At 48.5% G+C, this 25,000-nt stretch overlaps 2 protein-coding genes across 2 annotated transcripts in view; both read right to left on the reverse strand.

Annotated features, from left to right (window-relative positions):
• Positions 1–17: 17 nt before the first annotated feature.
• LOC117397711 (metal transporter CNNM3) lies at positions 18–9,224 on the reverse strand. Its single transcript, XM_059008384.1, has 8 exons — positions 7,690–9,224; positions 6,310–6,453; positions 4,649–4,801; positions 4,269–4,438; positions 3,271–3,367; positions 2,475–2,587; positions 1,668–1,806; positions 18–665 (listed from the first exon to the last, which is right to left on the reverse strand). Exons 1-8 carry the CDS (start codon positions 9,098–9,100, stop codon positions 586–588), a joined length of 2,307 nt encoding a protein of 768 aa, XP_058864367.1. The 5' UTR covers positions 9,101–9,224; the 3' UTR covers positions 18–585.
• Positions 9,225–17,756: 8,532 nt separating this feature from the next.
• LOC131706731 (metal transporter CNNM4) overlaps positions 17,757–25,000 on the reverse strand; it is an 18,755-nt gene continuing 11,511 nt past the window's right edge. The window contains exons 5-7 of the mRNA XM_059008383.1: positions 24,321–24,417; positions 20,584–20,768; positions 17,757–19,513 (exon numbers count right to left, since the gene is read on the reverse strand). Of these exons, the coding sequence (XP_058864366.1) occupies positions 19,316–19,513; positions 20,584–20,768; positions 24,321–24,417 (480 nt within the window). The 3' untranslated portion in view covers positions 17,757–19,315. The remainder of the gene's footprint in view (positions 19,514–20,583; positions 20,769–24,320; positions 24,418–25,000) is intronic.

The following is a 25,000-nucleotide window of genomic DNA, read 5'->3' on the forward strand; positions in this document are numbered from 1 at the left end:
GAGAGTGAGGGGTGAGAGAGACAGAGACAGGGAGAGGGGGAGTCAGCACAGCACCTACCAGCCAGACACCTCGTGCACACAGAGAGGGGGAGAGTGAGGGGTGAGAGAGACAGAGACAGGGAGAGGGGGAGTCAGCACAGCACCTACCAGCCAGACACCTCGTGCACACAGAGAGGGGGAGAGTGAGGGGTGAGAGAGACAGAGACAGGGAGAGGGAGAGGGGGAGTCAGCACAGCACCTACCAGCCAGACACCTCGTGCACACAGAGAGGGGGAGAGTGAGGGGTGAGAGAGACAGAGACAGGGAGAGGGAGAGGGGGAGTCAGCACAGCACCTACCAGCCAGACACCTCGTGCACACAGAGAGGGGGAGAGTGAGGGGTGAGAGAGACAGAGACAGGGAGAGGGAGAGGGAGAGGGGGAGGGGGGTGAGAGAGAGAGGGGGGGAGTCAGCACAGCACCTACCAGCCAGACACCTCGTGCACACAGAGAGGGGGAGAGTGAGGGGTGAGAGAGACGGAGACAGGGAGAGGGAGAGGGAGAGGGGGAGGGGGGTGAGAGAGAGAGGGGGGGAGTCAGCACAGCACCTACCAGCCAGACACCTTGTGCACACAGTGTGAACTGAAGCACTCGAGTGTGTCAAAGATTGAATAGCATTCAGGGAACACTAGAACGAGCGGGGGGAGAGGGGAGAGAGAGAGAGAGAGGGTGAGAGAGAGAGAGAGAGAGGGAGGGAGAGAGAGAAATAAAGAAACCAGTTTTAGTCAGCACAGCAGTAGAGACAGGAAAGAAGTTGACACCAGATTTGATTTCTCTCTCTATGTATATATATATATATATATATATAATAAATCTGGGAGTGCTGTACCCCACAGGTTCCCCCGAACGCACAGCTCTGAAAGCAGCGAGCACGTGCTGGAGTATTGTAGGGAAGCAGAACCCCCCTTCGAGCAGTAACAGACAGGAGAGAGCGAATCAGATCATGGCTGTATCACACTGCCCTGTATCACACTGCCCTGTATCACACTGCCCTGTGCTTTCACTGACCTGCATCACACTGCGCTGTGCTTTTACTAGGGGACACTTTTATAAGGGTTAGTTTACCAAGGTTTGTTTATTTAATATGCTTTACCAGACCTCTCTGTGCTTTACAATGCTTCCCTATGCTTTACCAAACCTCTCTGTGCTTTACAATGCCTCCCTATGCTTTACCAGACCTCTCTGTGCTTTACAATGCTTCCCTATGCTTTACCAGACCTCTCTGTGCTTTACAATGCTTCCTTATGATTTCCCAGACCTCTCTGTGCTTTGCAATGCTTCCCTATGCTTTACCAGACCTCTCTGTGCTTTACAATGCTTCCCTATGCTTTACCAGACCTCTCTGTGCTTTACAATGCCTCCCTATGCTTTACCAGACCTCTCTGTGCTTTACAATGCTTCCCTATGCTTTACCAGACCTCTCTGTGCTTTACAATGCTTCCCTATGCTTTACCAGACCTCTCTGTGCTTTACAATGCTTCCTTATGATTTCCCAGACCTCTCTGTGCTTTGCAATGCTTCCCTATGCTTTACTACACTTCTCTGTGCTTTGCAATGCTTCCCTATGCTCTCCTGGGAGGAATGCAGGAGCGTACGGTGTGTCACACAGGGAGCTGCTCTCTGCTCTCACCTGGGCCGGCGTTCCTCTCGTTCAGCAGCCGGGTCTGGCTGCTCGGGACGATCTGGAGCTCCATGCTGTCGGGGGGGTTGGGGGGGGAGACGTGCACCTGAGAGGCAGCCAGAGCGTTCGAGTACTGCAGCCGAGTCACCTGGGGAGGGGAGAGGAGGAGAGGAGAGGAGAAGGGAGGGGAGGGGGAGGAGAGGAGAAGAGAGAGGGAGAGGAGAGGAGGAGAAGGGAGGGGAGAGGGGGAGGAGAGGAGAAGGGAGGGGAGAGAGGGAGAGGAGGAGAAGGGAGGGGAGAGGGGAAGAAGAGAGTAGAGAGAGGGAGAGGGAGAGGGAGAGGGAGAGGGAGGGAAGAGGATAGGAGGAGAAGGGAGGGGAGAGGGGGAGAGGAGAGGAGGAGAAGGGAGGGAAATAAGGACAGGGAAATGGGGAGCAGAGGGGAAAGAAGGGGCAGAGAAGGGGAGGGGAGAGCGAGAAGGGGCGGGGAGAACAGGGGGAGAGGAGGAGGAGGGGAGAACAGGGGGAGAGAAGGAGGAGGGGAGAGCGAGAATTACATTCAAACCATTTACTAACCAAAGCAATTACTATTACCTACCTCAAAATGAATATTTCATTAGCTTATCCAAGTCATTCTTGCAATGAAGGAGACAGTGTGCCTCCATACATCCTGGAACTTACAGGGATTCCAGTTTGACCAGAAACACACCGACACCCCCCCTCAGACAGAGACATACACACCCCGACACCCCCCCTCACACACACACACAATAAATACAGAGAATCCTGTTTGACGTGCGCACAGCCCCCATCGTACCTTCACAAGCTGCAGGTCTGTGAGCGCGCGCACCGTGTAGTCAGGACAGTACAAGGATGGGAGGCTGTCCCCGAAATCAAACTGGTGCAGCGTGGACACAGGGGACTGGTGTCCTGAGGGGGACAGACGAAGCAAATTAAGACAAACCTGTTACTCAATTCAAACATTCAGAGATAAACACACACCAGGGCTGGCAATCAGACTCCTACTGCACAGCAGTGTCACCCAGTCCAGGTTTTACTAGCAGCTTGATCAGCCCCAGTGTGTCTAGCTAACAAGCTCAGGTGTGTCTGATTATTAAACTCCTAGTGAAACCAGGAATGGATCAAACTGCTCTGAATGGGAGTCTTATTCCCATCCCAGCAATAATAATAATAATAATAATAATAATAATAATAATAGGGATGGAAATAAGACTCCTGTTGCACAGCAGTTTGATCCATTCCAGGTTTTACTACAAGCTTGATCAGCCACAGTGTGTAAGAAGACATTCACGCGCTGGTAATAGGATATATAATGGGGTCTCTCTAAACAGGGTACCTGCGCAATTCAAACTTGCACATACCTGGCAAGGAAGTTTTTTTGTTGTATTATTTCAATAGGAATCGACATGTTTGCTGTTTTTAATAAGACAGCCCTCAATGCATCCTGGGCAGACTGACCGCCTGTAATCTGTGTTTCATGTCTATTACATCACGCTGACTCCGCCTTCCTCTCGCTCCTCGTCGATTGTGTTTCTCACTCGGACCCATCGTGCGACACTGCTGTCAGCCTGGCCGACGTGTGGAGGACTCACCTGAAGAGGGCGATGTGAGCGCAGAAACTCCGTAGTAGGTGAAGGCTCCGTTCTCAAACTTCAGCCCCTCCTTCCCGATCTCCACCTCCACTCGACCCTGCAGAGTCAAACACACAGAGAGTTAAACACAGAGAGACAGAGTCAAACACAGAGAGAGACAGAGTCAAACACAGAGAGACAGAGTCAAACACAGAGAGTCAAACACAGAGAGACAGAGTCAAACACACAGAGAGTTAAACACAGAGAGAGACAGAGTCAAACACAGAGAGAGACAGAGTCAAACACAGAGAGACAGAGTCAAACACAGAGTCAAACACAGAGAGATAGTCAAACACACAGAGAGTCAAACACACAGAGAGTTAAACACAGAGAGAGACAGAGTCAAACACAGAGAGAGACAGAGTCAAACACAGAGAGACAGTCAAACACAGAGAGTTAAACACAGAGATAGAGTCAAACACAGAGTCAAACACAGAGAGATAGTCAAACACACAGAGAGTCAAACAGAGAGACACACAGAGTCAGAGACAGAGTCAAACACAGAGAGTCAAACAGAGTCAAACACAGTCAAACACAGAGACAGAGTCAAACACAAAGAGAATCAAACAGAGAGTCAAACACAGAGAGAGTTAAACACAGAGAGAGACAGTGTCAAACACAGAGAGAATCAAACACAGAGAGACAGAGTCAAACACAGAGAGAATCAAAACACAGAGAGACAGATAGTCAAACACAGAGAGAGTCAAACACAGAGACACAGAGTCAAGCACACTGCAACACTACTGCACAGTGAAACATATTTAGCAGGATGAGGATGAAGCAGTCGACGGGGTGGCTCAGGGTTCGAGAGGAGAGAGGGGGAGGGTTTCCCTGCAGGATGAGGATGAAGCAGTCGACGGGGTGGCTCAGGGTTCGTGAGGAGAGAGGGGGAGGGTTTACCTGCAGGATGAGGATGAAGCAGTCGACGGGGTGGCTCAGGGTTCGAGAGGAGGGTTTACCTGCAGGATGAGGATGAAGTAGTCCACCGGGTGGTTCCGGTTGTACAGGTAGTGTGCCGCGCTCAGACGGTCCGCTGGGTCGAATTTGAGCTCCTGGTTGACGCTCGGGTGCTTGAGCAGGTGGAGCAGAATCTTCTCCGAGACACGGAGAGGACTGAAGAGATCCACCTCTGAGAGAGAGAGAGAGAGAGAGAGAGAGAGAGAGAGAATTAGAAACACACACGCAGTCAGTGTATTCACAGTGCAGTCTCAGGGTGCATCTCAGTGCAGTCTCAGGGTGCATCTCAGTGCAGTATCTCAGGGTGTATCTCAGTGTGTATCTCAGTGCAGTCTCAGGGTGTATCTCAGTGCAGGGTGTATCTCAGGGTGTGTGGACTTGCCTCTGGAGAGGAAGCGGTGGGTGGCCAGCAGCAGCTGTGGAGACGTCTTGACCTTGAGCTCTGCGTCAGGCAGCTTGAAGAGAGACACATCCTCCCTGCGCCTCCCGAGGGGGGTCCCCATGGGGGCCGGGGTCTTCTTCACCTTCGACTCCACTGCAGGGAGAGAGGGAGGGGGGCAGGCTCAGCACAGCGAACACACAGAGCCCAGGGCTGACTGTCCGATTCACTGCCACACACACACACACACACACACACACACACAAGCACAGGCAGGGGGCAGATTATTACACAGAGCAACTCAGCCGAATGTGTTCTATACAGCTCTGTATCTCACCCTCTATATAGAATTATTTATTTCTTAGCAGACGCCCTTATCCAGGGCGACTTACAGTCGTAAACAAAAATACATTTCAAGAATCACAGTACAAGTATTAATACAATTAAGAGCAAGATAAATACAATGACTTTGGTTCTAGCAAGTACAAGTGTGACAAGAATGAACTCTCTGCTTCATAGAGTGGAATGAAAGCTGCTGAATAATGTGACGCTAACATATTGAATTGCACACCCAGCGCTTTGGAGTTTTCCAGATACTTAAAAAGGATAAACTGACAACAATATTGAAAAATGTGACATTTCAAAATCTAACATGAAATACTACTGTAATACTATCAGGGCTTCCGGTAGACTTTTTTTTTTTTTTGCTTGATCATTGTGTAGTTTCTTTGATTACACAATGTTACATAAAAAATATCTAAATTATGTTCATATAGCTTTTTGTTTTGCTTTATAATTAATTATGTCTCAGTCCTAAAGTTCAAGTAGTTTGCTGGTCAAAAGTCTTAGGATTGAGACATTATTTAAAAACTATATGAACATAATTTAGATATTTTTTATGTAACATCATGTGATCAAAGAAACTACACAATGATTATTATTATTTATTTCTTAGCAGACGCCCTTATCCAGGGCGACTTACAATTGTTACAACATATCACATTATACATTATTTCACATTATACAGATATCACATTATTTTTACATACAATTACCCATTTATACAGTTGGGTTTTTACTGGAGCAATCTAGGTAAAGTACCTTGCTCAAGGGTACAACAGCAGTGTCCCCCCCTGGGGATTGAACCCACAACCCCCGGTCAAGAGTCCAGAACCCTAACCACTACTCCACACTGCTGCCCTGATCAAGCAAAAAAAAGAGCCTACCGGAAGCCATAATAGCAGTACAGTAGCATTTCATGTTAGATTTCGAAATGTCACCTTTTTCAATTTGTCAGTTTGTTCTGTTAAGTATGTGGAAGACTCCGAAGCGGTGATGCAATGCTTGTGGGCGTGGCGGTAGCTGTGGATCTGGATGTTTCACAGCGCCTCTGTAATCCAGCATCCTGTCACTGGTCCCAGTCGATGCTGGATTAGACAGGTTTATAAATACAACAAAGCAGGGTCACCGCTGAGGCCTCTGAACTCCTGAAATCACAGAACCTGGGTCTGGAAGGAGGAGTGGAAGAAGGTGAAGCTCAGGGCGTGTTACTACAGGGGAGAGGGGGGGAGAGAGGGGGAGGGGAGTGTGAAAGGGGAGAAGGAGAGGGGGAGAGGGGGAGGGTGAACGGGGAGAGGGGGAGGGGGGGGGGGAGAGGCACTCACTATACATGTCGGACTCGTCCAGGATCTCAGACTTGATGATCTCCTCGATGACGTCCTCCAGAGTGACCAGCCCCAGCACCTCATAGAAAGGGTCTCCCTCACCCTCGTTATTCACCTTCTGCACGATCGCCAGGTGAGACTTACCTGCACAGAGAGAGAGGGAGAGAGAGAGAGAGAAAATCAGATCACACACACACAGTTAGGCTGGTATCCCAGTTTAATTAAAAGGGATTTTGATGGGGTTTGGAGCCGGATTGCTCCCTTGTTTTCCCGGTCGGAGGGAGGCGCGCACACAGTGGAACATTCCTAGCGGATTCCCGGAGCCTCTAATCCCTGTGTCCCTTTGTGCTGCTCGCTGCGGGAACACTACTGATGAGGATTTACATTCCTGCACAGAACAGCACAACCAACACAGCACAATATAACCAGCACAGTACAGCCAGAACAGCACAGCACAGTACAGAGCAGAACTGCACAGAACAGCACAGCACAGTACAGAGCAGAACTGCACAGCACAGAACAGTACAGAGCAGAACTGCACAGAACAGCACAGCACAGCACAGTACAGAGCAGAACTGCACAGCACAGAACAGTACAGAGCAGAACTGCACAGCACAGAACAGTACAGAGCAGAACTGCACAGAACAGCACAGCACAGCTGCACAGAACAGTACAGTACAGAGCAGAACTGCACATAACAGCACAGCACAGCTGCACAGCACAGTACAGTACAGAGCAGAACTGCACAGAACAGCACAGCACAGCTGCACAGAACAGTGCAGAACTGCACAGAACAGTTCAGTTCATTCAAGCACAGCAGAGTCCAGCACAGTGCAATACTGCTGCACAGTGAAACGCAGACATGGGAAGCAGTGTGATCCAGTCCTGGTTTCACTGGGAGTTTAATAATCAGACACACCTGAGCTTGTTACCTAGACACACTGTGGCTGATCAAGCTGGTAGTAAAACCTGGACTGGGTGACACTGCTGTGCAATAGGAGTCTGATTCCCAGCCCTTTTTCAATACTATGTCAGCTGGCGCCTTCATTACTGTAGGAATGTTTTTGTGCAACACAGCTGTAAATTGCACACGTGTGTTAATCAAACTAGAAACTTGGGAGTGCAGCGAGAACATAACGCTGTGTTACGACTCAGGGGTGGAAATAAGACTCCTGTTGCCTGGCAGCTTCATCCAGTCCAGGTTTTACCAGCAGCTTGATCAGCCCCAGTGTGTCTAGCTAACAAGCTCAGGTGTGCGATTAAACTCGAAGCGAAACCAGGGCTGGATCAAACTGCTGTGCAACGGGGGGTCTTATTCCCATCCCTGAAACTCATTTATTAATAATAATAATAATAATAATAATAATAATAATAGCACACCTTTCTTAAACTCCTCCAGCACGGCGTCCAGCTTGGTGTCGTCGAACACGAAGTGGAGCGGGTGATTATAGAACTTGGTGATGGTGCTCAGCGGGGTCCGGTCCTCCGGGTCCACCATGGCCAGGTCCTTGACGTACAGGATGTCCACGATGTTGGACCTCTCCTCCTCGTACACCGGCACCCGCGTGTAGCCGCTCTGCATGATCCGCGACATGACCCCGAAGTCCAGCACGGTGTCGGCCTGCAGCATGAAGCACTCCTTCAGCGGGGTCAGCACATCCTGCACGGTCTTGGTGCGGAGCGCTCCCCGGCTGAACTCCTCCTTCACGAACTCCTGGTACGGGTCGCTGTTGGATCGCATCAGATCCATCACCTTCTCGCGGGTCGCGCAGGTGCTGATGTCCCTCCGGAGACCCAGGTCCAGCAGCAGGGCGAGCGGGCAGGTGAGCGGGCAGGTGAGCAGCATGGTCAGCTGCGCCAGCCACGCCACCCCCGGGGCCAGCCTGAACCCGTAGCGGGAGCACAAGACGTGTGGGAGCAGCTCTGCTACGGTGAAGACCAGGAACCCGCAGAGGAAAACGGCGGGAGCTACCGAATTGAAAGCCCGGTAGAACAGGACACCGAGAGCGGACTGCCCCAGGGCGCCGAGGAAGAGAAGGGCGCAGAGCAGAAAGTTACCCCTCCGCCGGACGGGCTGCAGGCGCTGGGCTGTTTTCTTCTCCCTCTCGGATCCGCAGGTGTGCAGCACGTACAGCTCCAGCGGGTCCAGCCACAGCAGGCTGAGGTTCAAGCCCTTGAAGACGGCGGAGGCGACCAGGAGGAGAACGATGCCGACCACTAGCCCCCACACCGGGATGGCATCGGTGTGGGTGGAACTTGCGTCGGTCTCCTGGACTTGAAAGACGGTGTCTTTGCCCTGGTAAGCCGCCCATTCGTCCCCGGGTCCGACTCGGACGCACAGGTAATAGCTTGTTGTAATCGCGCTGGCACCGCTGCCGGAGTCCGTCTGCACGGTCAACAAACCGGAGTTGTCCCCATCGGCTAGGAACTCTCCCAGCACCTGAAGTCGTGAAGCGCTCCTCAGTCGCGCTTCCCGACACGGGTCGTCCTGTCCCGGGGGAGGAGACGCGCCGCTGTCCCCGCCGCTCGTCTCTCCCTCCCCCTGCTCCTTGCCCGCAAACGCTACCCAGGGCCAGGTTTCGTTTGCTAGGTGTGATCCGTACAGCCGCAGCACGAATGCAGACTTTAGGGGCGCCTTGACGACCCCGTCCCTCATAGACACGGACGTGCCGGGGTCTTCCAGTCTGAGCCCCAGCACTTGCGGGGCGACCTGGCCGCGGGCGCCGAGCCACAAGCCGGAGACAAACAGGTACGTGAAACAAACTCGTAGGTCCGCCAAGCCGGCCACCATATTGGAATAGGGCAGCTGAGGGTGGGTCTGGTGACGGGGTCACATGACGCCGCTCTCCGGAGAGACAGCCCTCGCCTCGGAGCGGCGCTTAACCCGCAGGAGTCAGGAAACTGCGTCGCGGCGGGACGCCATCTTGGCTCCGCTTCGTCCTCGGCGCTTGCTCCCCCCCCCCCCGCGTGCGAGCCGGAATGGCGCCAGTTGCCTGTAAGGCGGTTATCCAGCAGCCAGTCCAATCGGACAAGGGGCTCACGGCCGGCGGTCCAATCAGAAGACGGCGAGGGCAGCCTGGCCCCGCCTCCCCTGTTCATGTCGGGTCTCGCCGCGGTGTAAACAGGAATCCGCTCGCAGCTGCTGCACGAGTTCGGGTCTGGAATGCGCACTTAAAGAGACAGTGCGTGCTTTTAAAAATATTATTATTTAAGACGCTTCTCTGCTGTGGTAATGATTGCTACACAGCTGTTATGCCCCCCCCCCCCCCTCGCTCCCACCCGTGCAGAAATATTTAAACTAGCAGGGAAAAAAAGACGAGTAACTATTTTAATTTATTAAAAAAAACACGTTTTTTTTTTCTTTTTAACATAACCGTTGCCTTATTATTATTATTATTATTATTATTATTATTATTATTATTATTATTATTCTCCTTTGCCTAGACTAATGAAACGTACCAAAGGCAGTCCTGTGTAGGAGTCTGCGCTGCAGGGAGGTGAAGCAGGGCACAGCTCTGTGAATACGAGCCGCTATGAAAAGAACACGAAATCAAATACAATGAAACCACGCGTGCAGATCAGTCCTTAAAACCACAAACCCTTCGTCCTGTAACAGACACCAATACACAGACACCAACACACAGACACCAGTACACAGACACCAACACACAGACACCCTCACACAGACTGCAATACAGACACCAATACACAGACACCAATACAGACTGCAACACAGACACCAATACACAGACACCAATACAGACTGCAATACAGACACCAATACACAGACACCAACACACAGACACCAATACAGACTGCAATACACATACACCAATACAGACTGCAATACAGACACCAATACACAGACACCAACACACAGACACCAATACAGACTGCAATACAGACACCAATACACATACACCAATACAGACTGCAATACAGACACCAATACACAGACTCCAATACCAGTCACTGACCAGCCCTGTCCCGTACCAGTCACTGACCAGCCCTGTCCCGTACCAGTCACTGACCAGCCCTGTCCCGTACCTGTCACTGTCCAGCCCTGTCCCGTACCAGTCACTGACCAGCCCTGTGCCGTACCAGTCACTGACCAGCGCTGTCCCGTACCAGTCACTGACCAGCGCTGTCCCGTACCAGTCACTGTCCAGCCCTGTCCCGTACCAGTCACTGACCAGCGCTGTCCCGTACCAGTCACTGACCAGCCCTGTCCCGTACCAGTCACTGACCAGCGCTGTCCCGTACCAGTCACTGACCAGCGCTGTCCCGTACCAGTCACTGACCAGCGCTGTCCCGTACCAGTCACTGTCCAGCCCTGTCCCGTACCAGTCACTGACCAGCGCTGTCCCGTACCAGTCACTGACCAGCCCTGTCCCGTACCAGTCACTGACCAGCGCTGTCCCGTACCAGTCACTGACCAGCGCTGTCCCGTACCAGTCACTGACCAGCCCTGTCCCGTACCAGTCACTGACCAGCGCTGTCCCGTACCAGTCACTGACCAGCGCTGTCCCGTACCAGTCACTGACCAGCGCTGTCCCGTACCAGTCACTGACCAGTCACTGACCAGCGCTGTCCCGTACCAGTCACTGACCAGCGCTGTCCCGTACCAGTCACTGACCAGCCCTGTCCCGTACCAGTCACTGACCAGCGCTGTCCCGTACCAGTCACTGACCAGCCCTGTCCCGTACCAGTCACTGACCAGCGCTGTCCCGTACCAGTCACTGACCAGTCACTGTCCAGCGCTGTCCCGTACCAGTCACTGACCAGCGCTGTCCCGTACCAGTCACTGACCAGTCACTGACCAGTCACTGACCAGCCCGCTCACTTTAACCAGTGACTTTGTAGATCAAACTGCTTCTGCCTTAAAAAAATAAATACAATGACATTAAAAATATTCTTTAATTAAAACAACAAACGATGGCCTAAAATGAAATACGTACCCTGGAAGTCGTTTTGCTTTTAATGGAACAGCTATCAGGGTTCTACCCCTCCAGTCGACCAGGTTCAGTTTCCTATCGAACGGATCTAGTTTATAATGCAGAATGTATGGCGTAGTGGAGTAGTGGTTAGGACTCTGGACTCTTGACCGGAGGGTCGTGGGTTCAATCCCAGGTGGGGGACACTGCTGCTGTACCCTTGAGCAAGGTACTTTACCTAGATTGCTCCAGTAAAAACCCAACTGTATAAATGGGGAATTGTATGTAAAAATAATGTGATATCTGGTAACAATTGTAAGTCGCCCTGGATAAGGGCGTCTGCTAAGAAATAAATAATAATAATAATAATAATGTTGTTTTTGTTTTTCTCAAACTCCATAGAGATCACACAGACTGTTTTACAATAATACAAAACCTGACTGCATGGGGGATGTATTTAAGAACCTGTCTGGAAACGGACTCTGGGAAAAACAAGAACGTCAGGTTTTAGTTTCTGGATGTGAAATGAGACGACAGGATCCTGTTTTTTTTTGTTTTTTTTTTTTTTTTAAATAGAGAAATATATTCTCGGGTTTATTAATAATCTGTTTGTTTGTTTTTTTTGCCCCTTTTCAAAACTTGTTTCAGACAGGAATTATAAAACATTATGTACACACATTTCAAGTTACAGAGTGAGAGACAAGAGCTCTTTAGGACGGTACATTTACACTGGAAAAAAAAAATCAAATAAATAAAAAATAAAATCTAACAACACAAAATCAAAGTGATTGTTCCTCACTTCACTCTCACAGTGGTCCAGAATTCATCCCCTTGAATTTTAACCTCAGAAATGACGTGAAATCTGCTGTCATGAAAACACATTTCAAAACACTGTCAGTCCAGTTTAATATCATCTCTGATTTCCCTTCTTCTCTGCAGAGAGTGGCTCATTCCTCAATTAGAACCCCCTGCACTTCAGAACAGAACTTTGGCCGCGCGTTGGGATTGGTCGGAATGGGGACTGTCGAGGTTCTAGAATTCCGAAGCGGACTGAACATTCCCTTATAAAAGTTTGCCATAGTAAATTAGCAGCTTCTCCTGTGCCTTTCCCAGGATTATAATACTATGCAGTTTACCATGGTTTGCTTTTTAATATGCTTTACCAGACCTCTCTGTGCTTTACAATGCTTCCCTATGCTTTACCAGACCTCTCTGTGCTTTACAATGCTTCACCAGACCTCTCTGCGCTTTACAATGCTTCCCTATGCTTTACCAGACCTCTCTGTGCTTTACAATGCTTCCCTATGCTTTACCAGACCTCTCTGTGCTTTACAATGCTTCCCTATGCTTTACCAGACCTCTCTGTGCTTTACAATGCTTCCCTATGCTTTACCAGACCTCTCTGTGCTTTACAATGCTTCCCTATGCTTTACCAGACCTCTCTGTGCTTTACAATGCTTCCCTATGCTTTACCAGACCTCTCTGTGCTTTACAATGCTTCCCTATGCTTTACCAGACCTCTCTGTGCTTTACAATGCTTCCCTATGCTTTACCACACCTCTCTGCGCTTTACAATGCTTCCCTATGCTTTACCAGACCTCTCTGTGCTTTACAATGCTTCCCTATGCTTTACCAGACCTCTCTGTGCTTTACAATGCTTCCCTATGCTTTACCATGCTGTGCATGATCACACTTTGCAATGCTTTTACTGAGGGAAACTTTCATAAGGAAGATCACATGACTTTATTATTTTGATTTATTTCAGAATTCCTGAGCAGAATTTTAAACAGATCATTAAATAAAATAATAATAATAATAATAATAATAATAATAATAAATAAACAGACAGTGCAGCTGATTGACAGAAAGAAAACAATGGAAGTATATAAATAGAGTTTTTTTTTAATTGGTCTCCTTGTCACAAAGAAACTCTTACATGAGATTCAGACCCTCTATAAAGTGACTGGCCCCAAACTGCATGTGCAAAACTAAACCCGAGGGAACACGAAGCCTCTCTCTCAGGAGCTTGAAACCTGCTTCCTGGAGACCCCCGGGAGACCTAGTTTGAGGGTGCTGTATCAAACCCCAAGTCTCCCTGCCTGGTGAGCCGCGCAGCGCCCTGAACCCCCCGTCTCCTGAAACCAGGTTCCAAGCCGCACGGCGCCTCCGCGTTCCCTGGGCTTAACAGAAAGACAAAACGAGAGACACAGATGATCAGACCCCGAAGCCAGCGCTGCGATACTGGATCCACTCTCTGTACAGCGTCTGAGTCAATCGCGGGTTTTCAATCCCAGTACCTTTTGAAAATCCATTTCTTCGCAGGCGCTGATATTTCAGAGACGTCCTCAGTGTCGCGATGGTGAAGCTGCTTTCGTTTTGAAGCCCCAGTTTAAACGGACAGAGACTTCGATCAAAGTCATTTGCTGCCACTGTTGTGAGAATCTCGTTTCAAACAGAACGCTGCCGACTGGAACTGGGATCTGTAACGTGCTGGAATTGATTAAAAGGGAACAGGAATTGTGGTGTTTGGTTTTTTTTTTTTGGAAAAAGGATAAAAAGGAAGTGACCTCCAACCTTGACTCTGGAATCACTTAGAAAGCTCTGTATGAAACCTTTAAAGAAAATGCACAGCTCATCCCTCCAGCGCGGGCACGTGCACAACAGGGCAGAGCTGCGGGTTTGAGGTTTTACAGGCAAAGGGGAGAATTGTTAGATGTTTTTAGAAGCTTTCTTGATTGGGAAAGTCATGCAATTGATTATCAGGACAATGCGATTATCAGAACAATGCGATTATCAGAACAATTCAGTTATCAGGACAATTCAGTTATCAGGACAATTCATTATCAGGACAATTCATTATCAGGACAATTCAGTTATCAGGACTCTGCCTGGTCCCCAATTAGTTCCGGTAACAGAAATTAAATTTTTTTCCCCTGATCCGTCACTCTCGAAATCGCTCAAATAAAGTCTGAAGCTCCGTCTTTAACGGAAGCGCAGAAATGCGCCCCAAGCCTCTTTATAACACCAGGTGTAAAAAAACAAAGAAATACATTAAAAAAAGAAGACAAGCTATAACATTTCGGAAAAAATCCAAGAATTGGGTCTTGGAGGTGAAAACAGAGAAAAAAAAAACACTTCACCATTTCACTCCGAACACACGCTGTATATAAACATGATTCTGGAAGACAAGTCACAAGAACAATAGGAAAGAAAAGACTGATCAATAGCTGCTCTTCATAGCAGGAAGCTGAGAGAACATGAAGCCACTCTCTCAGGAACAGCGGCTTGAAACCTGGTCCCGAGTCTCCCTGCCTGGTGCAGCGTGCAGGGGCTTGAACTCCAGTCTCCTGAAACCTGGTCCCGAGTCTCCCTGCCTGGTGCGCCGTGCAGGGGCTTGAACTCCAGTCTCCTGAAACCTGGTCCAGAGTCTCCCTGCCTGGTGCGCCGTGCAGGGGCTTGAACTCCAGTCTCCTGAAACCTGGTCCCAAGCCGCAAAGCGTCTCCGTGTTCCCTCGGCTTAACATTCTAGAGCAGACCTCGCTTAGCCACGCCCATGACATACATTATTAATGAGCTGCTGTGCAGTCACAGCCAATCGAGGAGAGAGATCCGGAGTATGAGGAGTGGAGCTCCACCCATAGGTTCTTCAAAAAAAAAAAATAGTGGTCCTATAATTAAAATCTAATTCAACACACAATCTTTCTTTCTGTCTTATCTCTGAAACTCACAGGAATGCTAATGGAATTATCTGCGTGGTTTCCAGCTGCTTTCACACAAACGAGCCACAAGCGGAAGAGACTCCAGTTCCACCCCAAACGTGTACCAGGGGAAAAAAACGAAACACAAAACCAATCCAACAATGACAGCTACCTGCACAAGCAGCCACAGCGCTTAAATACCTGATAGCACCGGGTTCAGAAACACTGAAAGAAACAGCAAACCATTCAGACTAGAAACCTTTCCATGAAGACGCTGAGAAAGACTTCCAGTGGAAACGCTTGCCATTGAATTTACACTTAAGACGCTGAGAGACTTCTAGTGGAAACGTTTGCCATTGAATTTACACTGAAGACACTGAGAAAGACTTCTAGTGGAAACGTTTGCCATTGAATTTACACTTAAGACGCTGAGAGACTTCTAGTGGAAACGTTTGCCATTGAATTTACACTGAAGACGCTGAGAAAGACTTCTAGTGGAAACGTTTGCCATTGAATTTACACTGAAGACACTGAGAAAGACTTCTAGTGGAAACGTTTGCCACTGAATTTACACTGAAGACGCTGAGAGAGACTTCTAGTGGAAACGTTTGCCATTGAATTTACACTGAAGACGCTGAGAAAGACTTCTAGTGGAAACGCTTGCCATTGAATTTACACTGAAGACGCTGAGAAAGACTTCTAGTGGAAACGTTTGCCATTGAATTTACACTGAAGACACTGAGAAAGACTTCTAGTGGAAACGTTTGCCATTGAATTTACACTGAAGACACTGAGAAAGACTTCTAGAGGAAACGTTTGCCATTGAATTTACACTGAAGACGCTGAGAAAGACTTCTAGTGGAAACGTTTGACATTGAATTTACACTGAAGACACTGAGAAAGACTTCTAGAGGAAACGTTTGCCATTGAATTTACACTGAAGACGCTGAGAAAGACTTCTAGTGGAAACGTTTGCCATTGAATTTACACTGAAGACACTGAGAAAGACTTCTAGAGGAAACGTTTGCTATTAATAGTTTTCCCCCATTGAAAGGGTTGATTCATCTTAATGGTACAAAGTCCACTGAATTACATCACTCAGCTTTCAAAAAACAACAGGCGCTCACTGAAAGCTGGAGGAAACGCTGTGGGAGACACGGCCCTTTGTTTGTGACCCCGGGTTCGACAGAGCGGACGTTCAAGCCGTCGCGGATCCCCCTTTCAGGAGACCCTGGAGTGCGGAGAAGAGGGTTTTTTTTGGTGCAACATGAACTCACAGAAGAGACGGCAAAACCGTGAAAAACAGAAATGCCAACAATGGAATAAGAAACACACCGAACAGAGAAGACAGTCCACAGAGAAAGCCTTCCAACTTCACAGGGGCGAAAAGAATCACAAAAATATACAAATGAAATCTTATGCAAAATAAATACACAGTAATAAATCTCTTCAAAATCTATTATATCATCATCATCATCATTATTATTATTTTATTTCCAATACTAAAAAGCAATCTCTAGTATTACATCACAGGTCGGGGTGAATTCCATTTTAAAATCCATTCCCAGCTCCATCTGAAGGAACTGGAGCTGATATTTCAGAGACGTCCTCACTGTCGCGATGGTGAAGCTGCTTTCGTTTTGAAGCCCCAGTTTAATTGACCAACAAACAAACAAACAAACAGACAGACAGACAGACAGACAGACAGACAGACAGACAGACAGACAGACAGACAGACAGACAGACAGAGTCTTCGATCAAAGTCATTTGCTGCCACTGTTGTGAGAATCTCATTTTAAACAGAACGCTGGCGACTGGGATTGGAATTGAGAATTGAGAATTGGAATTGGAATTGAGAATTGGAATTGAGAACTGGAATTGGAATTGACCCCGATCCGGATTACTTCCTGTTTAGATCCCACTGCCCTGCAGTCCAGCAGCTTCAGAATCAATCACCATTCAATAATATATATATCTATACATTTCTATCTATATACAATTTAAAAAAAAGAAATATCGTCCAGAAAAATAAACCCGTCTACAATGTGCAGATCCGTTCTAAAAGCTTTGCACGCGGTTCCTCCTCCACATTTACAAAGTTTACATGGTCACGATTATTACTGCGGTTTTGTTATTGGGGTCCCCTTCTGGAAAGCGCTGCTCTCTCTCTCTCTCTCTGTCTCCCCCCTCGCAGGTTCAGTCGGCTCAGATCAGCACTGGTGATCCAAGGCGACTCAAATGGAACTGCAATGAGATCACGTGACTGACGGACTGCAGTTCAAGCACACCCGAGCGATCCTCCTTCTCGTATCTTCAGCCGCTCTCAGAACCCCCCCCCCCCCCGTGATTATTATTGCTGGTTATTTAGAATAAGCAGACTACAGCATGCTAATGTGGGGAGCGGTTTAGAGTGCTTTAGTGTAACTGCAATCACTGCAGTGGAATTGGAACTGGAATTGGAATTGGAATTGGAATTGGAATTGGAACTGGAATGGACCCCCAAGTCTGATTGGAATGCTTGTACAGCCCTCGCGGATTTCAGACACAGTATACCGGCCCCAGGCAGCGCAGAGAGACGTGCCACAGCGCCCCCTGCTGCTGACAGAGGGGAACTGCACCACAGAGAGGAACAGCACCACAGCGCCCCCTGCTGCTGACAGAGGAGAACTGCAAAACACCCCCCACCCCCTCCCCACCAAATAAATAAATCTAAGACTCCCCCCCCCCCAGTACAATACCGCTACCATTGAATCCAGAAAAAAACAGAAAGTGCAAATAGAAATTCATAAAGCAATTGTACCTTCGTATCAGAGAGATCATCTGTGGCTAAAACCACCTCTCCTTTAAAACCACCTCTCCTTTAAATATAGTTTTTTTTTTTTCTTTCTCAATCTTTCATTTAAAAATATATATTCATATACTATTAGTATTATTGTTATTATTATTAATGGTGAAGCAATCGTAACTTCATTATCATCATGATTATATGTTGCCAAATTGGAATCGCGTTCTTAAAGGGAAATACAGGAATTTCAATCTCTTAAAAGGCGAATACATACAGTACTGGAAAAAAAAAAAAAAACAGGAAGACTTTTCGTTCCCCCGCTCACCAGAAAAGAGAAAAAAAAACAGAGAATAATAAACATTTCCCTTTAAATGTGATGATCTTGATTAACCTGGGTTTTGAACTTTTTACCACAGTGCCACCTGCTGGTCGAGTCGAATATCGCATTGTAGGAGGACTGCACTGGAATTATTATTATTATTTAGTCATTTAGCAGAGGCTTTTATCCAAAGCGACTTGCAGAGACTAGGGGGTGAACTCTGCTTCATCAACAACTGCTGCTGCTGCTGCTGCAGAGTCACTTCCAATAGGACCTCGTTTGTTTTACGTCTCATCCGAAGGACGGAGCACAAGGAGGTTCAGTGACTTGCTCAGGGTCACAGGCAGTGAGTCAGTGGCTGAGCCGGGATTTGAACCTCCTGGTATATCAAGACCCCTTTCTTTAACCGCTGGGCCACCGAGCCTCCTTGTGTTCCGATGCTTCTCTGCAGCACACCTCTACTGAAAAACGGGTTTCAAATTGAAATATTAGGAATCATTATCATCATCATCATTATTATTATTCAGATTTTCGTCGGACTTCTAGGCAGAGTCAGGGTTCAAACCTGCTCACAGCTCGGGAACATGAGCGGGGAGGGAAACGCAACCTTTCTCTGGCTGTTATTCAGAACGCAGTCCAGGCCCGCTCGAGTCCAGGCCCGTTCGTGGATTATTGCTGGCTTGCTGTTCAGATTAAGAAGATCCCAAAATGGCTGTTCTTTTAAAAGCTGCAGTTTTTTTTTGTTTTTTTTTTTTTTTTTGTTAATTATAATAGTTTTTAAATAATTCCACATTCCCGTGCTTCCCAACAGCGCCCCCTGCTGCCTGTGACCGGGATAGCTTTGCTGTAATCCACAGGGTCACGCTGCCCTCTGCTGGGCGAGTTGGGGGACTGCAGGCTGCAGCAATATCCGGGTGAAGCATCCATACTGGAACCCGATCCAAACCAGCTGCTTTTCAAAACTCGGCAACTCCGTCATAAAAACACTTTCCAGCAGCCGATGTTTGAGCTGCTCTGGGTTGAGTAGGAGGCTGCATTCCTCCTGTCCTGGGGTTCCTGTGTGTGTGCGTGTGTGTGTGTGTGTGTGTGGGGGTCTCCTGTCTCCTCTGTAGATGGCTGTATGGACTGTGGAAAGGGCTGTATTGTATTGTGTTGTGTTGTGTTGTGTTACACGGTGGAGTCAGTGCTGTGGTTATCTGTGTTGTGTTGTGTTGTGTTACACAGTGGAGTCGGTGCTGTGGTTATCTGTATTGTGTTGTGTTGTGTTGTGTTACACAGTGGAGTCGGTGCTGTGGTTCGCTCCGCTCTGCACCGCGCTGTTCTGCTCGTTCAGCAGGCTGGTAGTCTCGTCCGGTCCGTTCTCGGCACTGAAGCGTGTCTCCATGGCGATGTGTGTGTGCTCGGGGGACTGTGGCGTGCTGTCGAGCCGGGACGCGATCAGCCCGTTCTGGTACTGCTGCCGGGTGATCTGCGGGGGGAGGAATCGGATCAGAACCTCCCGAGGTGCTGACTCACAGGAGAGCCGGGTCTGAGGCAGATATTAACACTGACACTGACAACAAGGGCCTCACTTCTGCATGTGGACAGCTAGACACACACGCAGAGACACACATACACACACACACACACAGACATAGAGAGACAGACACACACACACAGACAGAGACAGAGAGACAGACAGACACACAGACAAACAGACAGACAGACAGAGAGACAGACACAGACAGAGAGACAGACACACACACACAGACATAGAGAGACAGACACACAGAGACAGAGAGGGAGACACACAGACACAGAGAGAGACAGACACACAGACAGTCAGAGAGATAGACACACAGAGAGAGACTGACACACACACACAGAGACACACAGACACAGACAGACATACAGAGACAGAGACACACAGACATACACAGACGCATACACAGACACACACACACAGAGACACAGACAAAGACAAACACACAATCTTATGATGGGGAGTTTAAAAGTATCTTCAGAAAATTACAATCAGGGCTGTGGGTTAGGTAGAGAGGGTGGGCTTCGTGCCTCTGTGTGTCTCAGGGTATCTCTCTGTGTGTCTCAGGGTCTGTCTCTCTCTCTCTCTGTGTGTCTCAGGGCCTCTCTCTCTCTCTGTGTGTCTCAGGGCCTCTCTCTCTCTGTGTGTCTCAGGGTCTCTCTCTCTCTCTCTCTCTCTGTGTCTCAGGGCCTCTCTCTCTCTGTGTGTCTCAGGGCCTCTCTCTCTCTCTGTGTGTCTCAGGGCCTCTCTCTCTCTCTGTGTGTCTCAGGGCCTCTCTCTCTCTGTGTGTCTCAGGGCCTCTCTCTCTCTGTGTGTCTCAGGGCCTCTCTCTCTCTGTGTGTCTCAGGGTCTGTCTCTCTCTGTGTGTCTCTGTGTCTCAGGGTCTCTCTCTCTCTGTGTGTCTCAGGGTCTCTCTCTCTCTGTGTCTCAGGGCCTCTCTCTCTGTGTGTCTCAGGGTCTGTCTCTCTCTCGTCTCTCTGAGACGCACACAGGGTCTCTCAGTCTCTGGCTCTCACCTTGATGAACTGCAGGTCAGTGAGAGCGCGCACGTTGAAGTCAGGGGTGTACTGCAGCGCCTGCAGGGAGGGGGTGCTGTTGAGCTGGTTGTTGCTCCCGCCGACGGACAGTGACTCGGACCGGTCCGTGCAGCTCAGAGAGACGGAGCGATTCAGACCAGCAACGTGAGAGGGGGAGCGAAACTCTGAGGAGAGAGAGAGAGAGAGAGAGAGAGAGAGAGAGAGAGAGAGAGAGAGAGAGAGAGAGAGAGAGAGAGAGAGGGGGGGGGGGGAGGATGAGATTCAAAACCAAGAAAAAAGAAAACGTAGTCTCTGAATCTGATTCATCGCAGCTCCTCAGGATTACAATCCCGTGCAGTTAAACAAGACACACGCAGTGAAGAGAGACAGAGACAGACAAGCAGAGAGACAGACAAGCAGAGACAGACGAGCAGAGAGACAGACGAGCAGAGAGACAGACGAGCAGAGAGACAGACGAGCAGAGAGACAGACGAGCAGAGAGAGACAGACAAGCAAAGAGACAGACAAGCAGAGAGACAGACAGAGAGAGAGACAGATAGACAAGCAGAGAGACAAATGAACAGAGACAGACAAGCAGAGAGACAGACAAGCAGAGAGACAGACGAGCAGACAGAGACAGACAAGCAAAGAGACAGACAAGCAGAGAGACAGACAGAGAGAGAGACAGATAGACAAGCAGAGAGACAAATGAACAGAGACAGACAAGCAGAGAGACAGACAAGCAGAGAGACAGACGAGCAGACAGAGACAGACAAGCAAAGAGAGACAGACAAGCAGCGACAGACAGAGAGAGAGACAGATAGACAAGCAGAGAGACAAACGAACAGAGACAGACAAGCAGAGAGACAGACAAGCAGAGAGACAGATGAGCAGAGAGACAGACGAGCAGACAGAGACAGACAAGCAGAGAGAGACAGACAAGCAGAGACAGACAGAGAGAGAGACAGATAGACAAGCAGAGAGACAAACGAACAGAGACAGACAAGCAGAGAGACAGACAAGCCGAGAGACAGATGAGCAGAGAGACAGACGAGCAGAGAGAGACAGACAAGCAGAGAGAGACAGACAAGCAGAGACAGACAGAGAGAGAGACAGATAGACAAGCAGAGAGACAAACGAACAGAGACAGACAAGCAGAGAGACAGACAAGCCGAGAGACAGATGAGCAGAGAGACAGACGAGCAGACAGAGACAGACAAGCAGAGAGAGACAGACAAGCAGAGACAGACAGACAGACAAGCAGAGAGAGACAGACAGACAAGCAGAGAGACAGGCAGAGAGAGAGAGACAGACAGACAAGCAGAGAGAGACAGACAGACAAGCAGAGAGACAGACAGAGAGAGAGAGACAGACAAACAGAGAGACACAGACAGAGAGAGAGACACAGACAGAGAGAGAGACAGACAGACAGATAGATAGATAGATAGACAGACAGGCAGGCAGGCAGGCAGGCAGGCAGGCAGCTGTGCTGGGAAGTGAGTCAGTTGCTTAGCTGATGAAGCCTCAGCACAGAGCAAACCAAGTTTAACAGAAAAAAAAACAAACAGAAAAAAAAAGTATTGGGATTTATTTTCCGTAAGCCTTTTACTGCAGGAGTGTAAATTACTAAAGAACAAAAAGACTGAGTTTGTGAAACGGTGTTTTGTGACTATAAAATAACAAAATAAACTTAATAAAATTGAATAGCAAACGTTTCCACTAGAAGTCTCTCAGCGTCTTCAGTGTGAATTCAATGGCAAACGTTTCCACTAGAAGTCTCTCTCAGCGTCTTCAGTGTGAATTCAATGGCAAACGTTTCCACTAGAAGTCTTTCTCAGTGTCTTCAGTGTAAATTCAATGGCAAACGTTTCCACTAGAAGTCTCTCTCAGCGTCTTCAGTGTAAATTCAATGGCAAACGTTTCCTCTAGAAGTCTTTCTCAGTGTCTTCAGTGTAAATTCAATGGCAAACGTTTCCACTAGAAGTCTTTCTCAGTGTCTTCAGTGTAAATTCAATGGCAAACGTTTCCACTAGAAGTCTTTCTCTGCGTCTTCAGTGTGAATTCAATGGCAAACGTTTCCACTAGAAGTCTTTCTCAGCGTCTTCAGTGTAAATTCAATGGCAAACGTTTCCACTAGAAGTCTTTCTCAGTGTCTTCAGTGTAAATTCAATGGCAAACGTTTCCACTAGAAGACTTTCTCAGCGTCTTCAGTGTGAATTCAATGGCAAACGTTTCCACTAGAAGTCTCTCAGTGTCTTCAGTGTAAATTCAATGGCAAACGTTTCCACTAGAAGTCTTTCTCAGCGTCTTCAGTGTAAATTCAATGGCAAACGTTTCCACTGGAAGTCTTTCTCAGCGTCTTCAGTGTAAATTCAATGGCAAACGTTTCCACTAGAAGTCTTTCTCAGTGTCTTCAGTGTAAATTCAATGGCAAACGTTTCCACTAGAAGTCTTTCTCAGCGTCTTCAGTGTAAATTCAATGGCAAACGTTTCCACTAGAAGTCTCTCTCAGCGTCTTCAGTGTTAATTCAATGGCAAACGTTTCCACTAGAAGTCTTTCTCAGTGTCTTCAGTGTAAATTCAATGGCAAACGTTTCCACTAGAAGTCTCTCTCAGTGTCTTCAGTGTAAATTCAATGGCAAACGTTTCCGCTAGAGCTGTGGCTGCTTTTGGAAACTTGTGATTAATTTACTCCCTGCAGTCAAAGGCTTTGGGGTGTTAATAATAATAATAATAATAATTTATCCAAAGCAACTATGCATCAACAACTACTGCTGCTGCAGAGTCACTTCCAATAGGAGCTCGTTTCTTTTCCGTCTCATCCGAAGGACGGAGCACAAGGAGGTTCAGTGACTTGCTCAGGGTCACACACACACACACACACACACACACACACACACACACACAGGGAGTCAGCGGCTGAGCCGGGATTTGAACCTCCTGGTATCAGAACCCCTTTCTCTCACCGCTGGCCCAGCGAGCCTCCTTGATAAGAGTAACAGAGAGCAGAGGGGCAGCGTGTGCCCGAGCGGAGACGGGTTCGAGCAGCACTGTCCCGTTACCTGAGCCCCGCGAGAACAGAGAGGCGCGCTTTCGAGACATGCGTCTGGGACGAGAGCATCGCGCTGGAGAGGGGGAACGAAGCAGGGAGAGAAGAACGACAGAAGAAAGAAAGAAAGAAAGAAAGGAAGGAAGAGGGAGGGAGGGGGGAATGAATGAAAAGATTTTGGCACAGGTGCAGAAAGATACTAAGATATACACACACATATATACAGTATATATAGAGAGAGAGAGAGAGACACACACACACACACACACTTCATTCTAACAAACCTTCGGCTATAACAAACCTGGCCTCACTCAAAACTGCTTCAGCCAATAATATTGCAGTTTATTAGAAAGGGCGTTTCAAAAGATATTCTGTTTAATAAGATACTCGACTGATTATCAATGGAGGCTTCCATCTCACTGCGCACAGAAGAGCTGTATGTATCACACACACACACACACACACACACACACACACACACACACACACACACACACACACACACACACACTATAGAATGCAGATGAATTGAAAAAAGCTCCAGCATCAACATCAGCAGCAGACTGAAATGTAGTTACCAGCTGTAGCCACAAGAGGGCAGTGACAAACCGCTATTGCAGACCCCAAGCCAGAGACGCTGCAATGCCGTGCAGACGGATTCCTCTGTCTGTTTGGTGTCTATACTCACCGAGCGTGGGGGTGCTGAGGGACATGACCCCGTAGTAAGAGAAAGGACCCGTCTCAAACTTCATGTGCTCATTGCCAGCCTCCACCTCCACCCGGCCCTGAAGAGAGAGAGAGAGGGGGGAGAGAGGGGGGAGCTGTTACTGCAGATTCAAATCAGAGCCGTCTTGAGGATCGGCTGTTTACTGTGCAGAAGAAGGATTAGCGACGGTGAGATTTGAAAATGGGGAGTAGCGCTTATAAAATGAGGAGAGAGAGGGAGAAGGAGGGAGGGAGGGAGAAGGAGAAGAGAGAGGAGGGAGAGGAGGGAGGGGGAGGGAGAGAGGGAAAGAGGAAGAGAGACAGGGGAGGAGGGAGAGAGGGAGAAGGAGCAGAAGAGAGGGGGGAGAAGGAGGCAGAGAGGGGGGCATTTATATAAATTCCCCACAGTAAATTTCTCTTCTAATGACACTTTGGGCTTGTTTGTCAAAAAAATGATCTTCCATTAACTCAGACAAGGATAGCAGCGTTACCCAGTCCAGGGTTTACTAGCAGCTTGATCAACGTGTCTAGGGTCAGGGTCAGGGTCAGGGTCAGGGTCAGGGGGTCAGGTACCTGCAGGATCAGTGTGAAGTAGTCCGTGGGTCGGCTGCGCTGGTACAGGGTTAGGGTTAGGGTCAGGGTCAGGGTCAGGGTCAGGGGGTC

The sequence above is a fragment of the Acipenser ruthenus genome, chromosome 37, assembly GCF_902713425.1.
Source record: "Acipenser ruthenus chromosome 37, fAciRut3.2 maternal haplotype, whole genome shotgun sequence".
NCBI lineage: Eukaryota > Metazoa > Chordata > Actinopteri > Acipenseriformes > Acipenseridae > Acipenser > Acipenser ruthenus.